The 27,902-nt window shown below is 34.4% G+C and overlaps 1 protein-coding gene across 1 annotated transcript; it reads left to right on the top strand.

Moving 5' to 3' along the window:
- The first annotated feature begins 15,462 nt into the window (after positions 1 to 15,462).
- LOC127808988 (squalene monooxygenase SE1-like) lies at positions 15,463 to 19,142 on the top strand. The gene is made up of 8 exons (XM_052347758.1): positions 15,463 to 15,873; positions 16,596 to 16,707; positions 16,890 to 17,064; positions 17,248 to 17,416; positions 17,663 to 17,881; positions 17,998 to 18,273; positions 18,358 to 18,636; positions 18,742 to 19,142. The coding sequence occupies exons 1-8, from the start codon at positions 15,622 to 15,624 to the stop codon at positions 18,844 to 18,846; spliced, it is 1,587 nt and encodes a 528-aa protein (XP_052203718.1). The 5' UTR covers positions 15,463 to 15,621; the 3' UTR covers positions 18,847 to 19,142.
- The last annotated feature ends 8,760 nt before the right edge of the window (positions 19,143 to 27,902 follow it).

Raw genomic sequence — 27,902 nt, 5'->3', positions numbered from 1 at the left:
TTCAAGCATCTTCATAACTTCACAATAACATGCCTACATTCACGCACTAGGATTCTAGCCCATATCACATCATGATCATGCATTTAACTTCATTCACATCTATATATGGCTTATTCAGGAATTTAACATCTTATTACAATAATCGAGACTTGTTGACAAGACACTAACAGGGTCAAATCTTATCCAAATATTTCCCATAATATACCAAATCGAAGATTATCGAGTTAGGGTTATAACAAAAAAAAGAAAAAATAGATCTCAATTTAAACTTCTACATCAAAAGTTATGGCCAAAATAGTGTAGCATGTGCAATGTTGTTAGGAGCTGTCAAGTTAACTTGAGGGGAATCTAAGTCGACTTAGGGCAAGTCGATTTGTTAGAAACCAAGTCGACTTAGGCCAAGACGACTTGACCTCTTAGACAAGTTGACTCAACGCAACCCAAAATGCACGAAATGGATACAAATCACCCAAAATCACCCATAGCTAAACCCCTAACCCCTAAGTTGCCATTCCTTGAAGAAAAAATGGGGAAAACAAGCCCCATGGAGACCAAAAACAAGACTCAATGAAGCCATTGAAGGAGACCCACAAATTTTAGGAAAACATGAGGAATAACTCATCTAACTCAAGAGTTAAAAAACACCATTGAAGGTATGGGAAATATGAACTTTGATTAAACATAAGGATATAACTTGTATTAAAAGATAGGAGAAATGAAAATGGATACTTGCTTTTAAATGGAGAGACGAAGAAGATGACGAACTTGCCCTAGGTTGAAGACCCACCACTTGAAGCTTGATTATTTACCAAGAGAAGAGAATAATGGATGAAGAAGAAGAAGAAGAAAATGATGAAAAAAAAGGAGAAGAATGAGGAGGGTTGCCGAGAGAATCAAGGGAAAGAGAGAGGAGAAGAATGAACATTGGGGAAGAGGCAAGAGGGCATGGCATGCCCCTCTCGCCAACCACCTAACCCACCAACCTTGCCCCATTTTTCCACATTTACTCTTTTTACACTCACACACACAACACTTACTTTAATAAACCCATTTTGGTCTTTTGGCTTCATTTTCATTTTCTTATCCTTTTTCTTTAATCAATAATTATGCACACAATATACATATATAATTCATTTGCCAAGACCCACTTTTACTTATGGACCAAGCCCATTCAAAAGCCCATTTCATATTAGGCCCATGGAATTATTTAACCCACCACTTTCATTGGGCTTTAAATACTTGGCACAAGCCTACTTTATAATACCATTTATGCCTTCAATATTACACACACATTAATTTACTTTCAAACAAATTTTTCTCAAAAATATTATTTTTAATTAATTGCCTCTTAACCACAAAGAAATAATTTGTACCATTTAACCTTTTAATCACCCATAGATTATTCTTGGCATCTATCAATTAAGGGCCACATAAAATGCATTACACCAAAAATATAACTATTATCTAAGACCCATTAAACTGGTCGTTATGGATGTGGATCCTCATTCCTGATGAAATAAAATCACTTTATATTTTTGCCTCAGCTATGTTCAAAAAGTATCTGAGAACTAAAGGTTAGACGGTTGACTTCTCAAATAATTTCTTTACTTTTTTTTACCAATTCGCATTTTGCAATTGCCTACCCTTCTCCTCATCTAGCCATTGCCTTCTTCATTTAGGTCTCTTTGGCATCAGACTTCATGTACAACTGCTTGTGAAGAGATATTACAGTAAGCTAAAGTAGGATTTAGCAAGCTAAAGGCAATTTGACCATTGCCTTCCCCTTTTATCTAAAGTAGGCATAGAAAATATTAAATTGTGACACACTCTGGGTTTTTTTTTTTTTTTTTTTCTCTCATTGTTTCGTTCCATCATGCATTCAGGTTAAAGCACATATGAGGAAAAAGAGGAAAAGTTGATGGAGATGCAGCACATTATGCATTCAGGTTAGAGAACAAAAGTTGGATGGAGATGAAAATGCTGACAATGACAAAAGAAGAGCCATGAGAAAAGCTTTTGTAACTTGTAAGTCCAAAAATCACTTTATATTGGATTGACAAATGACAATGAGTTATGGATCTAGTGCTTCTTAAGCTTAGTTATCTAGGATCTCTTGTTTAGTTGTTTGTACAATTTTAAGCATCTTATTTGTCATGTGAGTTCCACTTAGCCTAATTGTTGAGAAAAATTTTAGTACTTTTGCCAAAATTCTATATATGTTTAATGTTTCTTTCTTCTCTATTTTCCTTTTGTATTGCAATCTACTTTTCCTTATAGATTATGTTGGTAGGTTATCATCTTATTCTTAATTTCTTATCATCTATTTTATTCTTGAAAATCTCATGCTTGGTTTGTTCAGTCAGTAATAATATGTTAATTAGTTCAGTTTTTTTTTTTTTTTTAGTTTTTTGTGTTACTTCATTTAATGGTTATTGGTTCGATTTTTTGATTTAATTTCAATTCTCGATTCGATTATTATGGTTTAGATTTCGGTTAATTCAATTATTGGGTAAGTCGGTTGATTCGATTCGATTATATACTTAGATTCGGTTAGTTATTTTCGATCAGTTTAATTTGGTTATAACCGATTACACACCTCTATTTAGAAAGACATCTTATATACTTGTTGAAGAATGTGACTTTTCCTACGCCTGTCAATATTATCATTTCTATAAATAAGAGAACCCTACTCTAGTTGATGTATGCTCAAACATCTACACTAACTACAATTTTATTTACTTTGCATTCCACACTTAACTGATTTCCCTTTTTGCAAATCTCCCAAAAACTTTGATCAAAACAATCTCACGTGACAAATAAATTTATTATTATATTTAAATAACAACACCACTTTCACTTATAGTTAATATAGCATGTAGTAGTGGCAAAGATGATGTTGGAAAATTCTTAGGTTTAAGATTCAATCTAAGATTTTTTTTAAAAGGAACTTTTGAATGCATTGTTGAATTTATTTGATTCATGGTTATTATATATGAATAAGAGCTTTAAAAATACATTCAATAATTCATATAATAATTAAAATTAAAATATATTTGTACCCATAAAAAAAGAAAAGAAAAATAGCAAGCAGTAGAAAGAGAAAGTAGTGGTCATGGGTGGCGGGCGGGTGCTTCCATCACTGGGTGACATCACTTGTCATTATTTACTTTGATCATTCACTCCCTCCCTCTCTCCCACCAAACATTGCTTTATTCTCCCTCTAATAAACAAAGATATCTTGTACTTGACTTCATGACTTGCCTCCCCCACATCACAATTCTTCTTCATCGCCATTGCTCTTGCTTTTGGGGGATTGATCCCTCCCCGACAAACACTGCTTTATTTACATCCCCTCCCTTCACGCGTCCTTAGACTAGCCACACTCGCATTCTAAAATTAAGTCAAGTCAGGTCAATTCAATAACCGGGCACTTCTTTTAAAGGGCACTCGAAAGAAAAATTAATTTTTTATACAATAAATGCATCTTATTTTAATATAACATGCATTTATTATATTTTATTTTTAGTCCTAAGATAATTTTATTGGTCTGTAAATTGCTGTAAAAGCGTGATATATTTATCATTAAGTAATAAAATAATTTTCGTGTTTAGCATTGTCTGAAAATAAGATGTGACGGTTAGCATTGTTTATCTTTTGAAAAGTAATAGTTAAGGCTTTGTTCTTTTTATTTTTATTTTTTTTAGATCGTTTTTAGTTTTAAATTTTTTAAAATAGTAAAAATATATTTAATTTTATATTTTTAAAAACAAGAAAAAATTTTATAAAGAGAATTCAAAACAATAAAAAGTCATTTTGACTATTTTTATCATAAACACGCTTAAAATTTTCAAAACATGAAAAACGCTATAGATAAAAAAAAACGTATTTTCAACAATTTTAAAATAGGCATTCAAAATATAAATCTGAAAATAAATTTAAAACTATAAATTAAAAATTGAAATACGAAGAAGAGGGAGTCCCTAATGTTCTTAGTTATTATTTTTATAATAATTAATAGCATTATCTTTTCATGATTTATTTTTAAGAAATTATATATAATTTTAAAATAAAATATATTATATTAAAATATTTGATAGCGATAAGATTGCAGTGTGACCTTATTTTTGTAATGTTTCTATATAAAAATATTAATTTTTAATTAAATAATAAGCCCTAAACAAAAGCAAGATTTTCTCAATTAGGGGCGAGTAATATTAATTGGAAGCCACTCTGTGTGTGTTTGTTAGGAGTTAGGTGTTCACATGGACCTTACAATGTCCGGCCTAATCTATTAATTTACGTTCTCCAGTTGTACCTATTTGACTCAACCTACCTATACAAGTCTATAAAGACACAGAGTGTGATGAAATTAAAAGAATACATTGTCACAATCTTATCCTAAATAAATTAAGTCTACTTCTTTTCTTTGATACAAAGACCATTACCCCTTTTATAAGCCTAAATATAAAGAAGGTGGCCCACAAGCCACCAATGAGTGATGGAGAGGTTAATTGAGTGATTGACCAAAAGGTTAGTCAAGTAAGTGATTAGGAGACAAACATGATTGAGAGACTATTATGATCGAAAAATTGAGAAGAACAACTAACCTCATATCAAAAGATTCAAGTGATCTCTCTTAGTAGTCTCTCTCAATGTCATCTCATCTAGAGACTTTTGAGAGATTATAGATTTCAAGATATATGATCTCTATATATTACTCATGAAAGACTATAAAAAATGAGTCAAAATTTATCTATGATGTGCCTACCTACAAATTCAAAAAGATGTTCGATATGCTCGTTGAAGAATATGATTTTTTTGGCATAATTATCTTTATAAATAGGAGAATATTTTTCCAATTGAGATATACTTAAAACTATACACTTATTATAATTCTATTTGTTCTACATTTTACACTCTTATTCAAATATTGACCTAAGAATCGGAGAGCCCACATGGGAGGTCACCTGCACTCTTAATTGATTTTTTCTTTGCTAGTCACCCGCAGACTATTATCGAGACATTCTATCGTTACAAAGAAATTTATTGTTATATTTAGACAATAATATATTTATTTGATAAAGATGGTAATTTTAGGAGAGTTAGCTATTATGTTAAAATTAGATTTCTAAGTTTGAGTTACATGTGTTTTTTTTTTTTTTTTTTCGTTTTCTCCACTTTAAAATGAATGAACTTTATAAAATTTTGTGAATTTTTTTTTTCCAATTCTAACTATATTTTGAAATGAAAAAAGTTATGAAAATTCAATTCTAGGAATTAAATTTTATGAAATGCAACTACATGAAACCCAATTCCACTAAAATAGGTGAAATTTGAAAATAAATTTCATAACTTGAGACTAAAATGTATTTATGAACAAAAATACTCTCTTCACCATCGAACTTTTGTCTCCATTGTCATAACCTATGCTGACACTGCCCCTCACCACTTTGATTCACTATACTATAAGGGATTGCAAACTAAGTTCTTTTGGGTTAATGTTATTATAACCCTTTATTTGATTTGTATTTAGCTTTATTTAGATTATTAAATATAATATATTTAGTTAATTCCCAATTTGAGAATTAATTTTGAAATTCAATATATATGTATACATTGTAGAATAAAAAAATCTATATATATATATATATATATGTTTTTTTTGTCTTTTTTTTTTTATAACAAATGCTTTGTTTTTTCAAGGGTATTTTAAGAAATAAAAGGAAATGAAATTCCAATTTTGGATTTATTCCAAACATAAATTTATGGAATTTAATTAAATTTTATATTTTAAAATGTGTCATTCCACATAGAATGATTTAAAAATTTGAAATTCATTCATTCTAAAATTTTGAGGTGTGGGATGGAAACAAGGATTTTGTCGAAATTATTCAGGTATCTTTCAAATATTTCAAGTACTTAAAAGAGTATTAAACTCTATTATTTTTCAACTAAAATGATAGAATCTCTTCCGAACTAATTCATCAAAGACAACTAAGTACGTAAGACTTTTTATTTTAGAATTAAAAATTATGACAAATATCTTGTACATATCCTCGTCTTTATTCGAAGGTGGCATATTACATGTCACGACAAAAGTAAATTATTGTGATAAATTTTTTGTGATTGTTACATAAATATTACCAGGACTAGTTCAAGGATTGGTGAGGTCCTGTGTTACGAAATATGATCGAATACAAATCATGATCAAACTAATTAACCATATATGAACATAGAAAAATCTAAATTGGAAAAAATTATGGACAGAAAGAACAAAATATTACTAACCAAATATTGGTAATACAGAAGTAATATTGACATACAAACTCTGTGTGACTCTATGTCTAATATCATGTGACCTGAGCACCTATTTATAGATCTAAAATTATCTATGGATGAATATAGAAAATCCTATCTTGATCAGAAGATGATGTATGAGGATATTCTTCTAAATGAGATAAATCTCAGATAAAATCGAATTTGACAATATTATAATCACAGTTAAATTCGAAGTCATAGTCGAAGTCAAATTAAAAAATTCAATTACAAATAAACAAGGATTTTGAATCACAATTATCACACCCTAAATAGTCTAACGCTCGGTGGTCAACACTGGCAGCAGGCAACGGCATAGGCGACCTTTCCCCCTTTTTCTCTCGCCAACTGTCGTCTCTGGTCTATGTGAACCCTGATTGGTGACCGTGCGTTTGCTGCCATCTTTTGCCTCTCGTTGGTGATCGTGTCCAATCAACGTCCAATTTTCACTTAGGCTAATTGTAGACAACTTTTTTTTCGGCCAATAATGTATATGTATTCGTGCCTTTAGCCTCCCATCTAAGCATATTGGTTAAGTGACAGCCATGACAAAAGAATTCAAGCATTTGATGGTGGCCATGTTCAAGGACGGCATGACCGTGGAAGAGCTCTTGAAGGAGATGGAGAAGGTGGCTTTCAAAATTAAGTTAATTTTGTCAAGTTAACTTAATTTTCAAAGTTCTATGACAATTAAGTTAGTGTAAGCATTGAGAAGGTTGTCTAGCTTGATTTCCAAGCTATTAACAAAGTTGTGATGCTTAGTTGTTCTTGTCAAACCTTTCAGTTGTTCTGATCAGCAATTTGTTTTGGATCTTCTTTATTTTTAGAGGCCTAGACATAGAGTTATGCCATGGGTCGGTCTTGAATATTAATAAAATACATTGTTTTATTATATACAAATTTTTGTGTAATCAATTTTGATGACGACGCCCCTTATCTTTTATTTTTTAAAATGACATTTTATCATAGATGCTCTCGTTACTCGGTCTCACGATTCTAGCAAAAAAGATAAATCAATGAACCATAACAATCAAGATTCAAATATTAATACACCACATATATAAAAACGAATCTTTTTTTCATATTCACCTTTAACATCACGGGGCCCGTGTTTTGTTATAGTCTTAATGGTTTTGGAGTACAATATGACAAAACATATATACTGCAGCTTGACTTTTAATACTAATCCAAGCTTATTATATCCACTTAGCAAAACGCCAATTTTGACATCCTTCAGCACGTATTGCTAGACATCCGCATCTACCGATCCCCCAGGCTGTACTTTCCCACGTTAATGAATTCTGAGAAATAATTTTTACTTTATGAAAAGCCAACAAAATAATGTCATAACACCATTTTTGTAAATATTTTATTATTATTAAAATTTAACAATAAATTTATTAAATAAAAAATTTCATCGTTAATCCAATAGAATATGCAAGAATAAAAATAGTAAGAGAATGTGAGGGTTCCTGCACAAATACTCAGATAATTAAATTAGATATTAAAAATTATGAAAACTATATTAAAACTAATATTATAAGTTTATATTTTTAGAAATGAATATCTACTTATTTATAAAAAAAAATAAAATAATGTTAATTAATTTAAAATTAGAATTCTTATAGATAATGTCTATTTTAATATTTTTTTAAATTTTATTAAAATTAATATTATTACATTTTAGAACTCGTTAAGATTATGATTTTTATGAATGATATTTATTTTAATATTTTGAAATTATTCTAAAAATAATTTTTTTTATAAATAATTATTTATTTATTTTTTAAAATATTAATTATTTTTTTTAATATCAAACTTATTTACTTTACGTGTTGGTACAAGAGCTTCGATCATGGAAAAATTTACACCTTTAACCAAAAAAATATTTTTAATTTTTTTTTATCTTTTAATGAAGTTTTACATATGATACAGTATTTTTAAAATTAAATTATTTTAAAATTTGAATTCTTTTTAATTGAAAAAATTGGTCCCACACATGAAAAGCTGGTGCCCAAACTCGCTGAAAAGATTCCCTGATTCTTCAACAGTAACGATACGTAGAATCATTATAATAAGATGTTGAATGGTATAATTTGGTTATACCATTCAACATCCTCTTCTAATGAAGCCTGCTTTTAATAATTTGTCAATTTTCTCTTTTAATGCGTGTAGTCTATCAGGGGCAATGTTTCGCTTCTTTTGTCGGACCGACTTGAATTGAGGGTCCACATTCAAGTGGTGACATATTATTTCTGGACTGATTCTTGACACATCTTTTGGTTTCCAAGCAAATACGTCTGGATTTTCTCGCAGGTATCTTGCAATTTCTTCTTTCGTATGTTCCGGAAGCTGGGACTCCACATACGCTACTTTCTCTGAATCTGATTCACTTAGATGTACTGTTTCCAATTCCTCAACAGGTTGAGGTTTACATGCGGCTCCTTCTTTCATGGATTTATGTATGGCTTTCTCGACTATGGATAAGGTTTCTTTAGCTCTTTTCCCTTTTGTAGACGACACATAGCAAGTTCGGGCTTTCTTCTGATCTCCTCGAACTTGTCCTACTCCGACGGGTATGGGGAATTTCATCAATAAATAGCATGAGGATACCACGATCCTTAGGTCATTGAGTAACGGGCGTTCTAAGATCATATTATATGCCGCCGAGGAGGTTTTAACCACCATGAAATTTGCTTGTCGAGTTACGAGTTGGGGGTCTACACTTAATGTGGTAGGCAGCTGAACTAATCCTGCAACTGGAACTGCTTCTCCAGTGAAGCTATATAGAGGTGAGGATACTTTCTTCAACAGATCGTGAGATAAATGCATTTGTTCAAAACAGTTCCAATAGATCAAGTTGACAGAACTTCCATTATCTACTAGAATTCTACTGATGGGGTGCTTGGCTACGACTGCTGAAATAACTATGGGATCATCATGTGGGAGTATTATATCACCCTGATCGGTTGGGGCGAATGTGATTGGCTCTTCATCATCTTTTATCTCCATTACTGAGTTAACTTGGTAGGCTTGACGGGCGTATGCTTTTCGGGAGGCTGATGTGTTCCCACCTAGGGTTCCTCACCTGAAATATCGTGAATGGCCTGTTGAGTCGGCTCATTGTCTACATGAGTATCTTGTCGACGATCTCCTCTCTCTTGTTGTCTCGGATTTGGTCTTTCATGTCCATCACGCCTATCTCCCCTTTGTCGGGGTTCCCTGTTTTCTTCTTCCTCATGTCTCACATATCTTTGCAAGTGCCCCTCACGAATGAGCATCTCAATTTGATTATTCAATTCTCTGCAGTGATCAGTGGAATGCCCTCTAGTTCGATGGTATCTGCAATACTCTCCCTGATTTTTTCTCATGGGGCGGTCAACTCTGTGGGGGTAGTTTAAGGAGTCCTACAACCTCTACTACGGCTAATATAGTTGATCGGGGTTGTAAGAGCCGAGTATAATGATTAAAATGAGGTTTTGGTACATCCGGTCTTCTATTCCTTTCTTGTCATCGGATAGACTCTTCTTCCCCTTCGCGTTCCTTTCTCTTCCTTTCTTTATCTTCTTTCCCCGCCACGTTCCTCATAATCTCAGTGTGAAGGATATATCGGTTTGCTCTGACAAATAGATCGGCCAGGGATGCTGGAAGGTCTAAAGAAAGTGATTCTTGAAGAGAGGCGAGACATGTGCCTTGGAGCATAACAGATACTGTCACTTGAGCCGGCAAGTCTGGGACTTCAAGAGTAGCATTGCGAAATCTATTCACAAATTGACGCAAGGATTCTTTATTTCCTTGTCGTATGCTGAGCAAATATGTGGCATCCTTCTTTCTTCGACTGTTTATCACAAAAGCCTTGGTAAATTCCGTTCTAAGCTACCTAAATGATGAAATGGAAGCTCTTGGAAGGCTGTTGAACCATGTTCGAGCATGTCCTGAAAGTGTTAAGGAAAATGCTTGGCACATCACGTCGTCGTCCCATCCGTGCAATATCATCAGCGACTCGTAATTTTGAACATGATCATATGGGTCATTCTTGCCGGAATAGGGGGTGATTTGAGGCATCTTGAATTTTCGAGGCAGAGGTCTTTCTAATATATCTGCAGTAAAAGGGCATTTTCTAATATATCTGCAGTAAAAGGGCATTTTCTATGCTGGTGTTCTTCTGTTGCAGGGATTAATTTTTTCTTCTCAAGCACCTCTTCTACTACTCTTTTCATGTCATCACGCATACTAGTTGTCGTCGGGTTGTCATGTCTTGTTGGTGTACTGGCCACTGTTTCATGATACCTCCGCCCTTGAGGGCTTCTGGTCCTGTTTTCCATTCTTGGGTTTTCATTTTTCCGAGGCACGAAATGAGGGATCCTTCTTGGTGGTGGAGATCTAGGTCTATCCTCCCGTGGAGGCGTAGATCGGGAATGTGAATCGGGAGTAGCCTCTTCATAAGAATCAGCTCCCGCCTCGGGTTGAGTTTCAAGAGGTGGCATAAACTTTTTCAGAGTATCCGGCAGCGTCCTTCCAGGTATCATACTTTGGAGTACACCAGCCATGTCTCGTAGTGCTTGCATGCCTTCAACGTGTTGTTGTCTCAATGCCTCATACTCTTCCCACGGGACCATATGTGGTGGCTGTCGTGAGGTCCCAGCTTGATCAGTAGGGAGTGGTCCTGAGCTGATGTTAAGTGGAGGTGGGATTGATTGATTCCCCACCTGTCGGTTTGGAGAAATGGAGTGATCACCTCCTTGCGTTTGAGCGTTATGAGGGGGAAGAGGATGTTGCTGAGAATCGTGAATAGTGGGAGGCGCTCCTTGTTGCTGAGAGTTTCGTGGTGGCAGGCGTGTCTCTACGCCTTGAGAGAGAGTCCGTCGGTGTCCCCGAGTGTTTGCCATTCTTAAGTTAACTTTTTGTCTTACGTTTCCCACATATGGCGCCAATTGTTGTTGCCAAAATACAACAATCTATTTTTAATTGCGGACAGACGCAAGAATCTTGGGAGTCGAGTCTTTGCTGAAGAGAATCTTGACAAGCAATTTGATCTGATAAAGGTTCAGATCTGATAATCTAACAGAGCTGATAGTCTGACAAGGCTGATGATCTGGTGGCCAAATGATCTGGTGGTCTGAAATGATTTGATGACCCAAAATGACCGAGTGACCTGAGGTGACGAGTGGCCTCAGATGAACGAGTGACCTGAGGGTGACGAGTGGCCTTTCTGACCGAGTGACCCGAGGGTGACGGGTGGCCTCGGATGAACGAGTGACCTGAGGGTGTGACGAGTGGCCTTGTTGACCGAGTGACCTGAGAGTGACGGGTGGCCTTGCTGACCGAGTGACCTGAGGGTGACAGGTGGCCTTGCTGACCGAGTGACCTGAGGATGACGCGTGACCTACTGACCGAGTGACCTGAGGATGACGTGTGGCCTTGCTGACCGAGTGACCTGAGGATGACGCGTGACCTTGCTGACCGAGTGACCTGAGGATGACGCGTGACCTTGCTAACCGAGTGCCGAGGATGACGGGTGGCCTCGGATGAACGAGTGACCTGAGGGTGACGAGTGGCCTACAAAACGAGAGCACCGTTAGGACGCGGGTGGGGGTCCCCGCGCAAACCCTCCGATGCTTGAGTCGGATCTTGAGAGAAAATGAGAAAAGCGTGCTTCAATTACTCAAATTTGCGTACCTCGAAATGAATGTGGGGTCTCATATTTATAGTGGAGGAGAGAAAGAGGCCTCGCGATTTTCTCGACGGAAATCTCGCGACCCATTACGAAAATTTCGCAATGCTGATCGTCTGGCGAGAGGGGGGGATTCGGCTGGATTGACAATCCCGAAGGGTCACTCGGTCATGTTGAGTGACCTCCACTCGGTTAGGCCGAGTTTGGGGGAGGGACTACTCGGTATGACCGAGTGACCCTTTCCACTCGGTCATGCCGAGTGGGCCCCTACTCGGTTGGGCCGAGTGGGGGGGGGAAAACCACTCGGCAACAAAGTGGTCTTAGCCACTCGGCCTGGCCTAGCGGTTCTTCCTTGGCCCTTAACTTTGATTTATCTCCTATTGGGGCCCACACTTGATCATAGATCAATTTCACCCTCCTGGGTACATCAGATGGAAACAAGGATTTTGTCCAAATTCAAATTATTTAGGTATCTTTCAAATATTTCAAGTACTTAAGAGTATTAAACTCTATTATTTTTCAAGTAAAATGACAGAATCTCTTTCGAACTACTTCATCAAAGACAACTAAGTACGTAAGACTTTTTATTTTAAAATTAAAAATTATGACAAATATCTTGTACATATCCTTGTCTTTATTCGAAGGTGGCATGTTACATGTCACGACAAAAGTAAATTATTGTGATAATTTTTTTGTGATTGTTACATAAATATTACCGGGACTGGTTCAAGATTGGTGAGGTCATGTGTTACGAAATAGGATCGAATACAAATCATGATCAAACTAATTAACCATATATAAACATAGAAAAATCTAAATTGAGAAAAATTATGGACAGAAAGAACAAAATATTACTAACCAAATATTGGTAATATAGAAGTAATATTGACATACAAACTCTGTGTGTGACTCTATGTCTGATATCATGTGATATGAGCACCTATTTATAGATCTAAAATCATCTATGGATAAATACAGAAAATCCTATCTTGATCAGAAGATGATATATGAGGATATTCTTCCAGATGAGATAAATCCCAGATAAAATCGAATTTGACAATATTATAATCGCAGTCAAATTCGAAGTCATAGTCGAAGTCAAATTAGAAAATTCAATTACAAATAAACAAGGATTTTGAAACACAATTATCACACCCTAGGTGGTCTAGCGCCCGGTGGTCAACATTGGCAGCAGGCAACGACATAGGTGACCTCCCTCACTCTTTCTCTCGCCGACTATTCGTCTTGGGTCTATGTGAACCTTGATTGGTGACCGCGCGTTTGTTGCCATCTTCTGCCTCTCGTTGGTGATCGTGTCCAATCGACGTCCAGTTTTCACTTAGGCTAACTGTAGACAACATTTTTTTCGGCCAATAATGTATATGTATTCGTGCCTTTAGCCTCCCATCTAGCAGATTGGTTAAGTGACAGCCATGACGACAAAATTCAAGCATTTGGTGGTGGCCATGTTCAAGACGACATGACTGCGGAAGAGCTCTTGAAGGAGATGGAGAAGGTGGCTTCCAAAATTAATTTTGTCAAGTCTTTTGAATGGTGCTTTTATAGTACTCTTTTTTTTTTTGCTTAGTAGATGTTTGATCAAAGTTCTATGACAATTAAGTTAGTGCAAGGATTGAGAAGGTTGTCGTGCTTGATTTCCAAGTTATTAACAAAGTTGTGATGCTTAGCGGTTCTTGTCAAACCTCTCAGCTGTTCTGATCAGTAATTTTTTTGGGATCTTTTTTTTTTTTCAAGACCTTAGACATAGAGTTATGCCATGGGTCGGTCCTGAATATTAACAAAATACATTGTTTTATTATATACAAATTTTTGTATAACCAATTTTTACGAGGACGCCCCTTATTATTTTTTTTTTAAATGACATTTTATTACCGGCGCTCTCGTTGCTCGGCCTCACGATTCTAGCAGAAAAGATAAATTAATGAACCGTAACAATCAAGATTCAAATAGTGATACACCACAAATATAAAAACGAACAGTCTTTTTTTCATATTCACCTTGAACGCCCCGTGTTTTGTTATAGTCTTAATGGTTTTGGAGTACAATATGACAAAACATATATACTGCAGCTTGACTTTTAATACTAATCCAAGCTTATTCTATCCACTTAGCAAAACGCCAATTTTGACATCCTTCAGCACGTATTGCTAGACATCCGCATCTACCGATCCTCCAGGCTGTACTTTCCCACGTTAATGAATTCTGAGAAATAATTTTTACTATACGAAAAGCCAACAAAACAATGTCATAACACCATTTTCGTAAATATTTTATTATTATTAAAATTTAACAATAAATTTATTAAATAAAAAATTTCGTCATTAATCCCTTAAAATCTACTTAGATAAAAATAGTCGGAGGGTGTGGGGAGTTCTCGTACAAATACTCAGATACTTAAGTTAGATACTAAAAATTATGAAAACTATATTAAAACTAATATTATAGGCTTATATTTTTAGAAATGAATGTCATTATTTATAAAAAAAATAAAATAATTTTAATTAATTTAAAATTAAAATTTTTATAAATAATGTCTATTTTGATATATTTTTAATTTTATTAGAATTAATATTATTATATTTTAGAACTCGTTAAGATTATGATTTTTATAAATGATATTTATCTTAATATTTTGAAATTAAATTTTTTTATAAATAATTATTTATTTATTTTTTAAAATATTAAGAAAAATTTTTGAATGTCAAACTTATTTACTTTACGCGTTGTTACAAGACCTTCGATTATGAAAAAATTACATGTTTAACCAAAAAAATATTTTAAACTTTTAATTTTTTTATCTTTTAATGAAGTTTTACATATGACACAGTATTTTTAAAATTAAATTATTTTAAAATTTGAATTCTTTTTAATTGAAAAAACTGGTGCCACACATGAGAAGCTGGTGCCCAAACTCATTGAAAAGATTCCCTGATTCTTCAACAGTAACGATACGTACAATCATTATAATAAGATGTTGAATAGTATAATTTGGTTATATTTAATTATTAGTTTGGATTATAGAATAATGGAGATTGAGACTGGACGAAGAAGGGAGACGGCCCATGGCCCGGTCACGTGGCACCGGGGCACAAAAAGTTAGGCAACTTCCAAGGAAGGAACAATAGAGGGTGTTCATTTTAACCGCAATTTAATAATAATAATAATAATGTATAAATAATTAAGAAATAACCATTACCAGGTATTTAAAATATATAAATAATTTTATTTTAAATATATAAATAATTAATAGAATAAATTTTAAATTAATTACAAAGTAACCATTGCCATGCCATGCCATGTATTTAAAATCTAAATCTACAACCATTTATAATATTATTATTATTATATTGACGCGATAGTTTGTTTGTTGGCATTGTTAGAAAGAATAAATATATTGTTGAAGAGATGGCTGAGGAGAGGAGGCAGGCCTATAAATTGTCCACCTGGCCTCCCCAAGGGCCTCGTGCTCGCTCGTCCCCATTTCAGCATTTCTTTCCAGAAAGGAGAGCCCAAGGCCAGCGAGGAGAGAGAGAGAGAGAGAGAGAGAGACAAAGGGACGAGTCTCGCTGTCGCTCGTCTCCTCGTCGTTCCCCACTCGTTGTTCTGCGGAAATGTTGGATCAGTATTTGCTGGCCTCGCTCTTCGCCGCCGTGCTGGGACTCGCGGTGCTGTCCAATTTGTTCCGGAAGCGGAACGGACGAGGACAGAGCACCGCCGCTGCATCCACCGCCTCCGCCACCACCACCACCACCACCGTGGTTAATGGAGAATGCAGACGGAGAAACGGTGGGAGCGACGACGTCGACGTCATCATCGTTGGAGCCGGAGTGGCTGGTGCCGCTCTCGCTCATACCCTCGGCAAGGTATTGCCTCGTAGCATTCAACTTTGATCTTCTCCGCAGGCCTTGGTATAACATGTGCATTAATCTAATACACGTATATGTTTAGATGTGTTTCTTGCTTTGGAGTTCTAATAGTCTTCAGATTGTTGAATTTGGTTTATGAGAATTAAGGCATCCGCAGACAATAATACCAAGAATTAGAGCAATCTACGGTTTTACCAATTCTTGAATTTTCATTGTTAGGCTTTAATACAGTTGGATCATTTTAGGATCTGTGAATCCGCAAATTCATACAAACATTTCAAAGTGTGGGGGTAAGTAACAAAGAAAGAATATATCATATATTTGGAAGCTAGGAGCTCATGACTCTGTTCATTAAGGAATAAGAAATCTTTCCAAAGGTTTTTGGTTCTTGAGCGAATTTTGGCCACGTTGCTTCTAAAAAATAGCAGCAAATACTCTCGTACTGATTTTTTCAATCTCAGCAAATAATCTTGTATTTCATAGTGCTTAATAAAGAAATCTTAATTCTCATTTAACTGATCTGTTTAGCTCATAGTTCACCTAATCAAAACAATGTATGAAATACAGAAAAAAAAGAACGCCGAAAGAACCTTTGTATTATTTGTTTGAGAAGCACAAGGCAATAGATGGTTTCAAGAATCAGTGGCCTGATGTTAATATTAGTAATTTTGCTGTGTGAATTAAACTAAGTACAAACTGATTTGGATATTGGATTTCAGGATGGGCGACAGGTTCATGTGATTGAGAGGGACTTGACTGAGCCTCACCGAATTGTCGGTGAGCTGCTACAACCAGGCGGCTACCTGAAATTAATTGAATTGGGACTGGAAGGTATGACTTACACGAATAAGAAATGCTTATCAAGGCAAACCATATAAATTTTGAACGCTTTTCTGTATTAGTCATGGGACTAGTGGCATTTTTTTGTTTGTTTGACTACTGTGGCATAAAGATTTCTTTGCTTGCCGTAGTGTTATGGTGTAACGAATGAACTGTATGATATTCTACTTCAGACTGTGTGGAAGAAATTGATGCCCAGAGGGTGTTTGGATATGCTCTTTTCAAGGATGGAAGGAACACCCGACTCTCTTATCCTCTAGAAAAGTTTCACTCAGATGTGTCTGGAAGGAGCTTTCACAATGGACGCTTCATTCAAAGAATGAGGGAGAAAGCTGCATCTCTGCCTAAGTATGGTTTTTCTTCTATTGCAGATTTTAATTTGGTTCCTTAATGCATAATTGAATTTCAAATCACTATCGATAATGCCTTTAAGAAATCAAGAATATGTTTCAGGGCATCAACTTGTCTTCTTCCTTAATTGTTTTTCTTTATGCTAATCGTTTATTAAATATTTTTCTCCATTTTCTGTAGTGTTCGATTGGAACAAGGAACAGTTACATCTTTGCTTGAAGAAAATGGTGTCATCAAAGGTGTCCAATACAAGACTGAAAATGGTGAGGAGATGGCAGCGTACGCACCTCTGACCATTGTCTGCGATGGCTGTTTTTCAAACTTGCGCAGATCTCTTTGCAACCCTAAGGTGCGGACGGCTTGCTATATTATCTATATTTTTTCATAGTAGTAGAAGTGGTAAACTCATTTTCCCTGCCAGATACTCCCATCAGTTTAAGACTTTTTTCGGTTCAGATTGAATTTGTGAACCACGGTTTAATTTGTTGAAACATCATTTTTTGTCTATACATTGGTTGGTACTTTGTAGTGGGGTTTGTATTTTCTGCTCTATTTCCATGGGACTAAAGGCCTTATGTCTTGATCTCGTCTGTAGGTTGATGTACCTTCTTGTTTTGTTGGATTGGTGCTGGAGAACTGTGAACTTCCATTTGCAAATCATGGGCATGTTGTTTTAGCAGACCCATCACCTATCTTGTTTTATCCTATTAGTAGCACAGAGGTCCGCTGTCTCGTTGATGTACCAGGTCAAAAGGTTCCTTCTATTTCAAATGGTGAAATGGCCAAGTACTTGAAGGCCATAGTTGCTCCCCAGGTAATATACATGATATGCATTGGCAGTTTTTGTCTACAACCATATTCTTGTATGTCTTCATTTTGCAGAATCATATGGTAATTTAGTTGCTTGTTTTGCCATCACATTGGACACAGATTCCCGAGCAGTTGCATGAAGCCTTTGTTGCTGCCATTGATAAAGGAAACATAAAGACAATGCCCAACAGAAGCATGCCAGCTGCACCTCATCCTACTCCAGGGGCCTTGTTGATGGGGGATGCATTCAACATGCGCCATCCTCTAACTGGTGGTGGAATGACTGTTGCACTATCTGATATTGTTGTGCTGCGTGATCTTCTTCGGCCTCTGCGGGACTTAAATGATGCACCAACTCTATGCAGATATCTTGAGTCATTTTACACCTTGCGTAAGGTAAGTTCTATGCATGAAGGGATATCCACCTTGACCAAATACTAGATTGACAGGCTTCTAACTATCTAATCTTCTCACTTGCAGCCTGTGGCATCGACTATAAATACACTGGCTGGTGCCCTGTACAAGGTGTTTTGCGCTTCGCCTGATCAAGCACGGAAGGAAATGCGACAGGCATGCTTCGATTATTTAAGCCTTGGTGGTATTTTTTCAAATGGACCGGTCTCTCTACTCTCAGGCCTAAACCCTCGCCCGCTGAGCTTGGTTCTCCATTTCTTTGCGGTGGCTATATATGGCGTAGGCCGCCTGTTGTTACCCTTTCCCTCTCCCAAGCGCATGTGGATTGGAGCCAAACTGATTTCGGTGTGTATTAATTATTACTCCCTGTTACTGAGTATGAAACCAGTTTTTTTCAACTCATTGTTAAGCATAACTCGTATCTGAAACTTGAAAATCTGCCTTTCATAGGGAGCATCAGGAATCATCTTGCCGATCATCAAAGCGGAAGGAGTAAGACAGATGTTTTTCCCCGCCACCGTGCCTGCATATTACAGAGCTCCCCGTGTAAACTGAGGCTGCTGAATTGCGGAGAAAAATGCATAACCTTGAGATCGGCCAACATGTTAACACAACCGTGAGGATTGATTGGCTACTGTTTGTTCAAAGAAAGTTCAAAACTCGGGGCAATGTGAATTGGGTGGCTTTGTCTGTAGGTGTTGTCATTTGTCACATTCTTTCTAGGACATTGTTCTTGGGTTTGTTCTGATCGCATTTCTCACAACGCCAAATTGCACGTACCACACACACCACACGCGTGTTTTCAACGTCGCCCCCTTAAATCCTATTTCGCGAGATATCATTGGCGGCGACGCCTCTTTTCTTCTGCGTGCGTGCGTGCGTGCGTGTTTTTCTTCAGCTGAGAATTATGAAGAGTTTTGGGGGGGGGCAATAAAATTATTTTCTTGTAACCATAACGAAAAAGCCTGAAGAAATAAAAAATGCACCAGCAATGGGGACGTATATGGTGGGGGAAGAGGGGGTAAGGGGACGACGAGCAAGTGGGGGTGTAAGAATACTGGGACTGGGAGGGCTTTTGTCGTTTTATGTATGGAGAGCCAGAAAAGTCCAACGGGCGGCGTGGCAGGCAGCTGTTCGTACCATCAGAAGCCAGAGAGAGAGAGAGAGAGAGAGAGAGAGGGAGAGGGAGAACCTGGAATAGATGCCCGCTCGCTCTCCATGTGTGGTGGAATGAGTTGGCGCCATTCATGACGATCTCTCTTTGTGGTCCCAATTAACTTTTGGTATAATTACTTAAATATATTTTAAATTTATTATAATATGTATTTTTATTAAACCTTTTATTTTTTGTTAATTTTATAATTTTATACCTGAATTATTTCGAACGTAACAAGATCATACTAAGGTTGTTGTTGGCAATGGGGCTGGGTGGTCCCATCCTCAATTCCAAACTTCAATATCTCGCCTCGCGCCACGATAGTAGGCATTTTCATCCTATTTTTTTTTTTTTTTAATAACCCAATTCCAAGCTTGTGCCTGATTAGTATAGGGATAGTAATCCCGACTCATCAACTATCAGGTAAATTACAAGATGTGCCTGATTGATCAGATTTTGAGATTAGATCCGTTGATAACATCATCAAGATTCTTTCCAAAAAAATAACTATCCTCCCTTGAAATTAAACTCACGCTAATGGCTTAGCATGACAAACAACCCCTTATTAAACTCACACTAATGGCCTAGCATGACAAACAACCCCCTATTCTCTTGCCTTATGAAGAGTGAGGGTGGGGGTGGAGTTAGGAATTAGGGTGCCCCAAATTTTGTTACAAATAGAAAAATATATTTTATATCATATGCGCATAAATTTTTATCTTAAAACAAAATAGAGAAGGATATTTTAAAATTCACCTAATTAACAATGCATCATCCATTTAAAATGATTTATTTGCTTAATTAATAGAATATTTAAGATTTATAAAACTGCACTAAGTAATGGGAATACTACCTAAGGTTTAAATCTTTAAAAAGAAAAACTTTATAAAAATTGTTAATGCAATTTCAAATAGTAGATAAAATGCTTCATGGAATTTTAAGTTCAAAAAAATTTAAACTATTCCTCGTAGTTGACTTGACTTTTTGATACTTTTTAAAATCCAAAGTGTATTGACTATTTTTGTAGAACTTTTCTTCATAAAAATTTAAACATTAGATAGGTTTCTAGGAGGTTAAAAGGAGTTCACGTATTTTTCTTTATGTAAGAATATTAATATGAAGTTTAATAAAAAGTATATATATATATATATATTAGCAAACTTTAAATATGTTTTTGTAATTATCCTTATTTATTTTTTATGAAGAGAATTTGCAATGACTACACTTTCACTTTTAGGATAGCACCCTCAACTTATCAGGCATGTTAGATATATATATATATATATATATATATAAATACATAAAGATTTTAAAATTTTAGCTTAATATCAAATTACAAGAATGCCCTTGTACACACTTTTCCTTCCTTTAGTGCTTGGTTAGGTGAAGCCCAAACGTCGTCTTTATTATGTACGTCACAGGCTACAAGTGAAAGCATTGGAACAACTAGATCCGCAACTTGGGAGTCTTAGTTGATTCTCAAATATAAGTTTCTCTTTTTGATAGGAGGTAAAAGATTCATATTAAGAACCATCAAATATAATGCAATACAAAGAATATCATATTGGGACTGAGTCCCCTCCGAAATGATCTCTCATAGCTTTGGGTTCCTCTTTGAGCTAAACAGTGTACCAATCGATTTTCCTTCTTGCAAACGTGAAAGTGGAAAAAGACTTAAGTCATCTTGAACTGCTTGGATAAAGTGGCCATGGATAACTAAGTTTCGTTGGGCCAGGGGGGGGGGGGGGGGGGGGGGGGTGTTGTTTCTAGTAGATAGGGTGGCAATTAATGGGTATCTCACCTAGTAGGCACCAATCAAAACCTTCCCCTAATGAGGAGAGTTTTGTTTGGGTACCAAAAAAATACCCAAAGGAAGGAAGGGTAAAGGTGAGGTAGTGGATTTGGCAATCACAATCGATAAGTCTCCTTTCATTGCAAGCTTGATTCTAGATAAAGCAGCTGCGGGTCTCTACATTGTTCACATTTGTAATGTATTCAATTTGTTATGCAACTATATATATGCGATGGTTGCCAATTTCAATTTCATATTACTTACTCCGATTAGATTTATATTTGTTGGATTTGTCTCCTAAATTTGATTATTTCCCAATAAGGTTTATCTTTAGATAAATTGAGTTAGCTAGGTTTTATCTTCTTCTTATGTAGTATACAAGTAGTCCTGTGCATCAACTAATTTTTTAATTTAACAAGAGTTTTTCATTGATTTGAATCATGTATTCCTTCCAACACATCTGATCGATGAAATAGCTATGACTCATGAACCACATCTTGATAGGAACTTTCTAGCAGCCACATACTTTGGAAGTGAAATAGCCACTGATTTCTAAACCATTGAGGTTGGGTGGTTTGCCTTCTATTATTATCACTTTGTATGGCATATATAACATGGTCTGAGCTTACTAATTAGAGTACTGTCATACCTTTTCTGTTCGAAAGCAATCCATCCATATTCTTCGTTTACTAAGACCCGATCTAATTAACCTTTCATGTACTAGAGTTGCCCCCCTCTTGTTGATTGTCCAAGTGAAATGGTAACCCTCATGCCCCAGATCAATCTGGTTGCAACTACCCATATTACTACTCTAAATGTATCAATTAATCTTTGCAATCCACTCCCTTCACACTCCTTTTCTTATTGTAACAAGATTTCATTGAAATCCCCTATATATGCATGTCCATGGAGATGCATACAACTGTCTTTCCTCTTGGTATGGTCTAGATTCCAATATAATCTACTCAACCTCCATACGAGACTTATTTTATTTTCATATATTATTGTATTTATATGCCCCTTTGAGAAATTATGGATTATAAGATCAACATCATCATTTTGCCAATAAAGAGCTAGATCTCCTCTCACCCTTTCTTGCCCATATAAAAGCCATTTGTGAAACCAATCCTACGTAATATGTCCATCATCACTTTAGTCATCTTAGTCTTCATGAGGAAAACTATAATTAGTAGCATGTTCTTTAACAGAAGAAGAGGCCCTTTTAGCCCATTTTCTAAGCCCAAGTTATGGACTACACAGGACTAGTTTGCAATAAACAAGTTCCCTTATTAAACACTAGGTCTGTATCTCAACCTCTAATTGTGAATCAATCTATGTTCCATTATCACCCTGTTCTATACAGGATGAACGAAAAGATTGGAACATAGATTGTGAATCAATCTATGTTCCATTAACAGTTTTGAAGTGCATGCTGTATGATCCCATATATTAGTCCACTAACATTTAATGAACCCGTCATTAACTCTTAATGATATTTCAAGACCCACCATTAACACTTAACAAGGTTGAGAATATAACGAGTGCATAGTTCTGATTTCAGACCCTGTACTCTTTAATTTTTAATTTTTAATTTTGAATTCATTTTTAATTTTCTGTTTTGATAGTTTGTTTTTAGAAAATTGAAAACGCATTCTCTTTGTTATTTTAAAAAAATATTTTTTAAAACAGAAAATTAGAAAATGAGTTCTCTTTGAAATTTTGAAAATAATTTTTTAATAATATTTTATTCAATAAATTTGATTATTCAGTACATTAAAAATATTTAATGTTAATATATTATTAAAAATATATATACATTTTAAAGTTAATGAATTTTGTAATATTTTTTCCCATTACAATAACAAAATATAAATAAATAAATAAATATGTTTTGATTTTAGAGTTTGTTTTTGATGAAAACATTCAAAATAACTTTTTATTATTTTGAGTTTTTTTTACAATTTATTTTTTTTGTTTTCAAAAATACATTTTTAAAATAGTAAAGAAAATGTGTTTTCATTATTTTAAAAAATCAAAAACTAAAAATGACTTGAAAACAACAAATAAAATGTTGCCTACACTTTTCATCATGTGACTTGTTAGGTTCACTGTCTAATAGTAATCAGATAACATCAAACACCTTTTTGATGTCGGTTGAACACTTCGACCTATCATAAGAATCTCTTTATCTTCTTAAGACATTCTAATGGTCTTGGGTAGCACCTGGCAATTGCCTAGAACAATACAGAAAGCAATGAACTCTAATTTCAAGTCATCTAGTTATAGTTAACGATTACAGTGTAATACAATTCTTCCATTACTTAACATTTTAATTGAATGAGAGTCATGAAGTGATAAACTTACAAACTTAGTAATTATGTGTCTAATCTCATCAACGTGACTAGATGACATCTCAAAAAACTTTTTCTTAATTAATCAAACTGTCTTGACCAAGGATTTTCCTGTCACACTGATAATAGGTCACATAGGATGCTCATCTCAATTTAAAGAGGGTGACAAATCCTATCCACAAGCACATGCCTTCATGCATTGTTAAAATCAAGATTTTAAGTGAGATTGTAAGGCGATTCATAAAATCAGATTGTAAATCAAATCGTAAAATCGTAAGATTTTATGAAAAATTAAAAATACCCTTTAATTTATGTAAATATTTGTTTATAATGATATATTTCTTATTATAAATGAAATAGATGCACCTATTTCAAAATTATTTTATCTACCAATTTCAAAAATACTAAATAATATGAATTTTTAAATATTAAGTTCATCATTCATTCATCCATAATCAAAATTTCAAATAACAAACATTACCATCATCATTAACAAACATTGTTCAAAATAAATAAAAATACTAAGTAATAAAACTACAAATATTGTTAAACTTCTACATTATGTCATTACACTAATTAAGTTACCAATACCAAAGAGGTATGTTTGTTTCTTGCTAATCATCAATCTTAATATAAAATTAAACTCACCCATGATTTGATTGTGGCATATTTAAGATTAATTCTTTGAATCTACACTTCCTTGTATGCGTAGATAATAACATCACAAATAAGAATGTACACACACAAGCACAACTGCACAACACACTCACTCAGCACATCAAATAGACACAACACAGATCTCAGCACAACGCGCACACAACATTTGATTACCTGACTTAACAAAACATAGTCACTCTCACTCACAACTTACTTACATACATGGGTTGGGTTTGATTCTTCAAACTTTCAAGGTGAACAAAAGAAGAAAAAAGGTTAAAACAAGATTGACAACGATTAGGGTTTGCAGAAGGACACAACAAGTGAATGTAGCAAGCACACATACATAACGTCGTTTAGGGTTTGTAGAAGTACCAAAATAGGAGATTAACAACGATTATATATATATATATATGTTGGTTAGGGATGAAAATATTTTTGTTTCTAACCTCAAAATTGTGAGCAAAACTAAACTTGGTAAACTCATAAATTCGGATCCAGTAAACTCGTAGACTCGACTCCGATTCTATAAAACTTGATTTTACAAGCGAGTTAACTCGTTTTATGCCTCATGACTTGTAAACTCGTACGAGTTGACTCGCGATTTTAACAACAATGGCACCAACTATATAAGACCACATAAATAAACGCCCTCACCTCGCGATCGAATGATTTGGTGTATCAGCAAATCTTGCACACCAATACACAAGACAACTGTGTTGTTTCAAATTAAAGGATTAGTTACACAATCATAACTTGATGACAAGATCATTATCTATCATGCCATGTGATTAGTTGTCGGTGTTATATTCAGTATGTTTGTTCTCTAACAACTACCCACGAGATTATTAACTATAAGCATCACATGCTATGTGATATGTGGCTTATCACTCTTAATCATTCGTATCTTATACTAATTAATGTAGTAAACTATATGTTAGTCCATAATAGATTAACCAGAGTCCCATCTAAAAAATTTAAGAATCAAGAACATTTAAGAAATCTCATTACTAGAAAATCCCATCACATAATTTTAACACTTTAATAATAAAATTTCAAAAAAAAAATTTAGAGACTTATTCATATATGAAACTGGAGAGTAATAAATAATAAAAATTTATATTTATAAAAATATACAAAGTTACATCAAATATTTTTACAACCTCTAGACATTATTTATTTAAATATAGTGGTAGGACACATCAGGATCAAAGGATTTTTGTGGTTGTACCAGTTTTGTCCTTTTTGAGTGTTAGATAACAATTGCTAGACCTACCTACAACTCTAGAATTTTCAAGGTTGCATTTCTAAATTAATCAATGTACAGCTTGAGAGTTTCTTTGCTACTTTTTTTTTTCAGATGCTGAGCAAATATGTAACATTTTTCTTTGGCTGACTATTAATTAATGATAAAAGACGTGATGAACTCTTCTCTCAACTACTTAAAGAAGGAAATGGATCTTTTATTTGGACCATTAAAACATGTGCGGACGTCATAGGTTAGAGTTAAAAGAAAAGACTTGACATATGATAACATCTTATCAGCCATGCAATAACATTACTCGCTTGTAATTCTAGGATATGATAACAGGGATCTCCCTCCTTAGAGTAGAGGCGGACTTAGGAATTTTTACTTGAGGACTTCAAATTTTATTTTCAATTGTAAGCTTCACCAATAATTTTTTTTTCAATCACAAAAGTGAGGGACAAAACTATAATTTTAACATAATTTGGAAAAGAAAAGAAGGTGAGGGAGCTGGGCTGGGGGGTGGGGGGGCGCCTTGGGATTAGACTGGATTTGGGAAGCTTAGAATAAGAAAATATTTTTTTTAATGTACAAAATATATTTTAAAAAAAAATTAGAGGCTGAAGTCCACCCTCCCCACCCCTGTCCGTCCCTGTCTTAGGGTAAGTGGCTAGCTAGCTAGCTAGCTAGGGCATTTTAAATTTGGAAGGAAGGGGCTTCTCTACGATCTCAAGAGTACTGAAAGGGATCTTTCTCCATCTAGTTTAATTAACCATATATTTTGACCTTTGTCATTAATAATAATAGCTTATATGAAGCTCCATTTGCACGTGTTTGGGATTTTTTTATGTTTTAATTAATTTGTAATTGTTACAAAATTTCAAACGTTTAATTAGTGAATCATGCGTGCGTATCTTTATGTTATTTTAATATGTTTTATAATGTTAATGTTTGTTTAGCTAAATAAATATATAGTGATGATATATATATACACTTTACCTGAGGGTGGAGTGGGCCTAGACTGAGGCCCATGCAGCATGCTTGACATTACCAGTTTCAGACCCATTCTTCTACCTACCATTATGGGCTTCGCATTTTACAAGTTTTTATTTTCTTTCAACCGAATTTTGCAAATTTATACAATAATAATAATAATAATAATAATAATAATAATAATAAAACTATGATGCTTAATAGTTTAGTGAATTGACACGTGACCATGAATATGATACTTCTTTTGCGTTACCCACTTAAATGTAATGCATCATCAATTCAGCTTTTGCTGCAGTGCCCAAAAATAATTGCAATCATCGTAATCATTATTGCTCATATTATTTTTTATTTATATTTTCATAAATTATTTTTTGTATTCCTATAAAGTTTTAATAATAATAATATAAGAAATTTCAAAAGTCAGTGGTCGACTTTCAAATTCTATATATTTTCCAATTAAAAACTTATTACTAAAATTTTATCTTTTAACGAATAATTTTATATCTTTAAAAACTTTATTTTCCAAATCAAAATATCTGTTTTATATTACAAAATTGATAATAAAAGATATAAGCATCTTTAAGATAATATTAATTATGTATTGAATGCTTTGAAATTTGGATGTAATTAGAAAGATTATTTATCAACATTATTATATTTTAATTATATTCAAATATAAAATACAACCCCGGATAGGTTCAAGATTTGTTTAGGGGAAGAGCAACGGAGACCCACAAGAGAGGGCATCTCAAGATTTGTTTGGGGGGAAAACACTTTTCTCATCTTCTAATGTTTGGCATTATGAAAATACTAAAATTAAATGAAAACACTTTTCAATTAACAAAAAAACAAACAACTTTTCTTCTTCTTCTAAAAGGGAAATTGTTTTCTTAAGCCCCACTTCTCCTAAATTTCTACCACATCACCTCCTTCGTATTCTCTCGATCATACTCTCTCACCTTCTCACTAGAGATCTCTCTCTCTCAATATCGTTTTCTTATAATTTTGTCTGTTGAAATCGAAGTAAAAAGTATAATTAGAGTGTAATTAGGGACAAGTTGAAAACGAAAACTACACGGATAAATACAAAAGAAAAAGGGATAAGGATGGACGTTTGTGTAAGTGCATTAAACGATTTCTATTATTGGAAAAGCATGCTAAAGCATTGGAGGGAAACCAATTAGAGAGATGATAAAATTTTTTGAATCTTCCTTCATCTCACCTCATCTGACTATAATTACTATATAGTTCATCTTTATCTTTGTCTGGCTTGTGAAAAATGGGTTTTGTTTGTATGCAATATCTTGTAATTTTCTAAGTGCCTACCAAACATTGAAAATGATTTTCTAGCAAAATTTTCAGATTATAGCCAAACAACAAAAAACATATTTCAAAAAGTTTAGGTTGCGTTCTCTT

This window comes from Diospyros lotus, chromosome 8 (assembly GCF_014633365.1).
Source record: "Diospyros lotus cultivar Yz01 chromosome 8, ASM1463336v1, whole genome shotgun sequence".
NCBI classification, from domain to species: Eukaryota; Viridiplantae; Streptophyta; class Magnoliopsida; order Ericales; family Ebenaceae; genus Diospyros; species Diospyros lotus.
This window is presented reverse-complemented; position numbering and strand designations above follow the sequence as displayed.

Bases quoted from the DNA above. Each gene is read 5' to 3' on its own strand.
- LOC127808988 (XM_052347758.1), top strand. From the start codon at position 15,622: ATGTTGGATCAGTATTTGCTGGCCTCGCTCTTCGCCGCCGTGCTGGGA. The intron at 15,874-16,595 runs GTATTGCCTCGT...ATTGGATTTCAG, and splicing joins TCGCTCATACCCTCGGCAAG to GATGGGCGACAGGTTCATGT. The intron at 17,882-17,997 runs GTAATATACATG...CATTGGACACAG, and splicing joins AGGCCATAGTTGCTCCCCAG to ATTCCCGAGCAGTTGCATGA.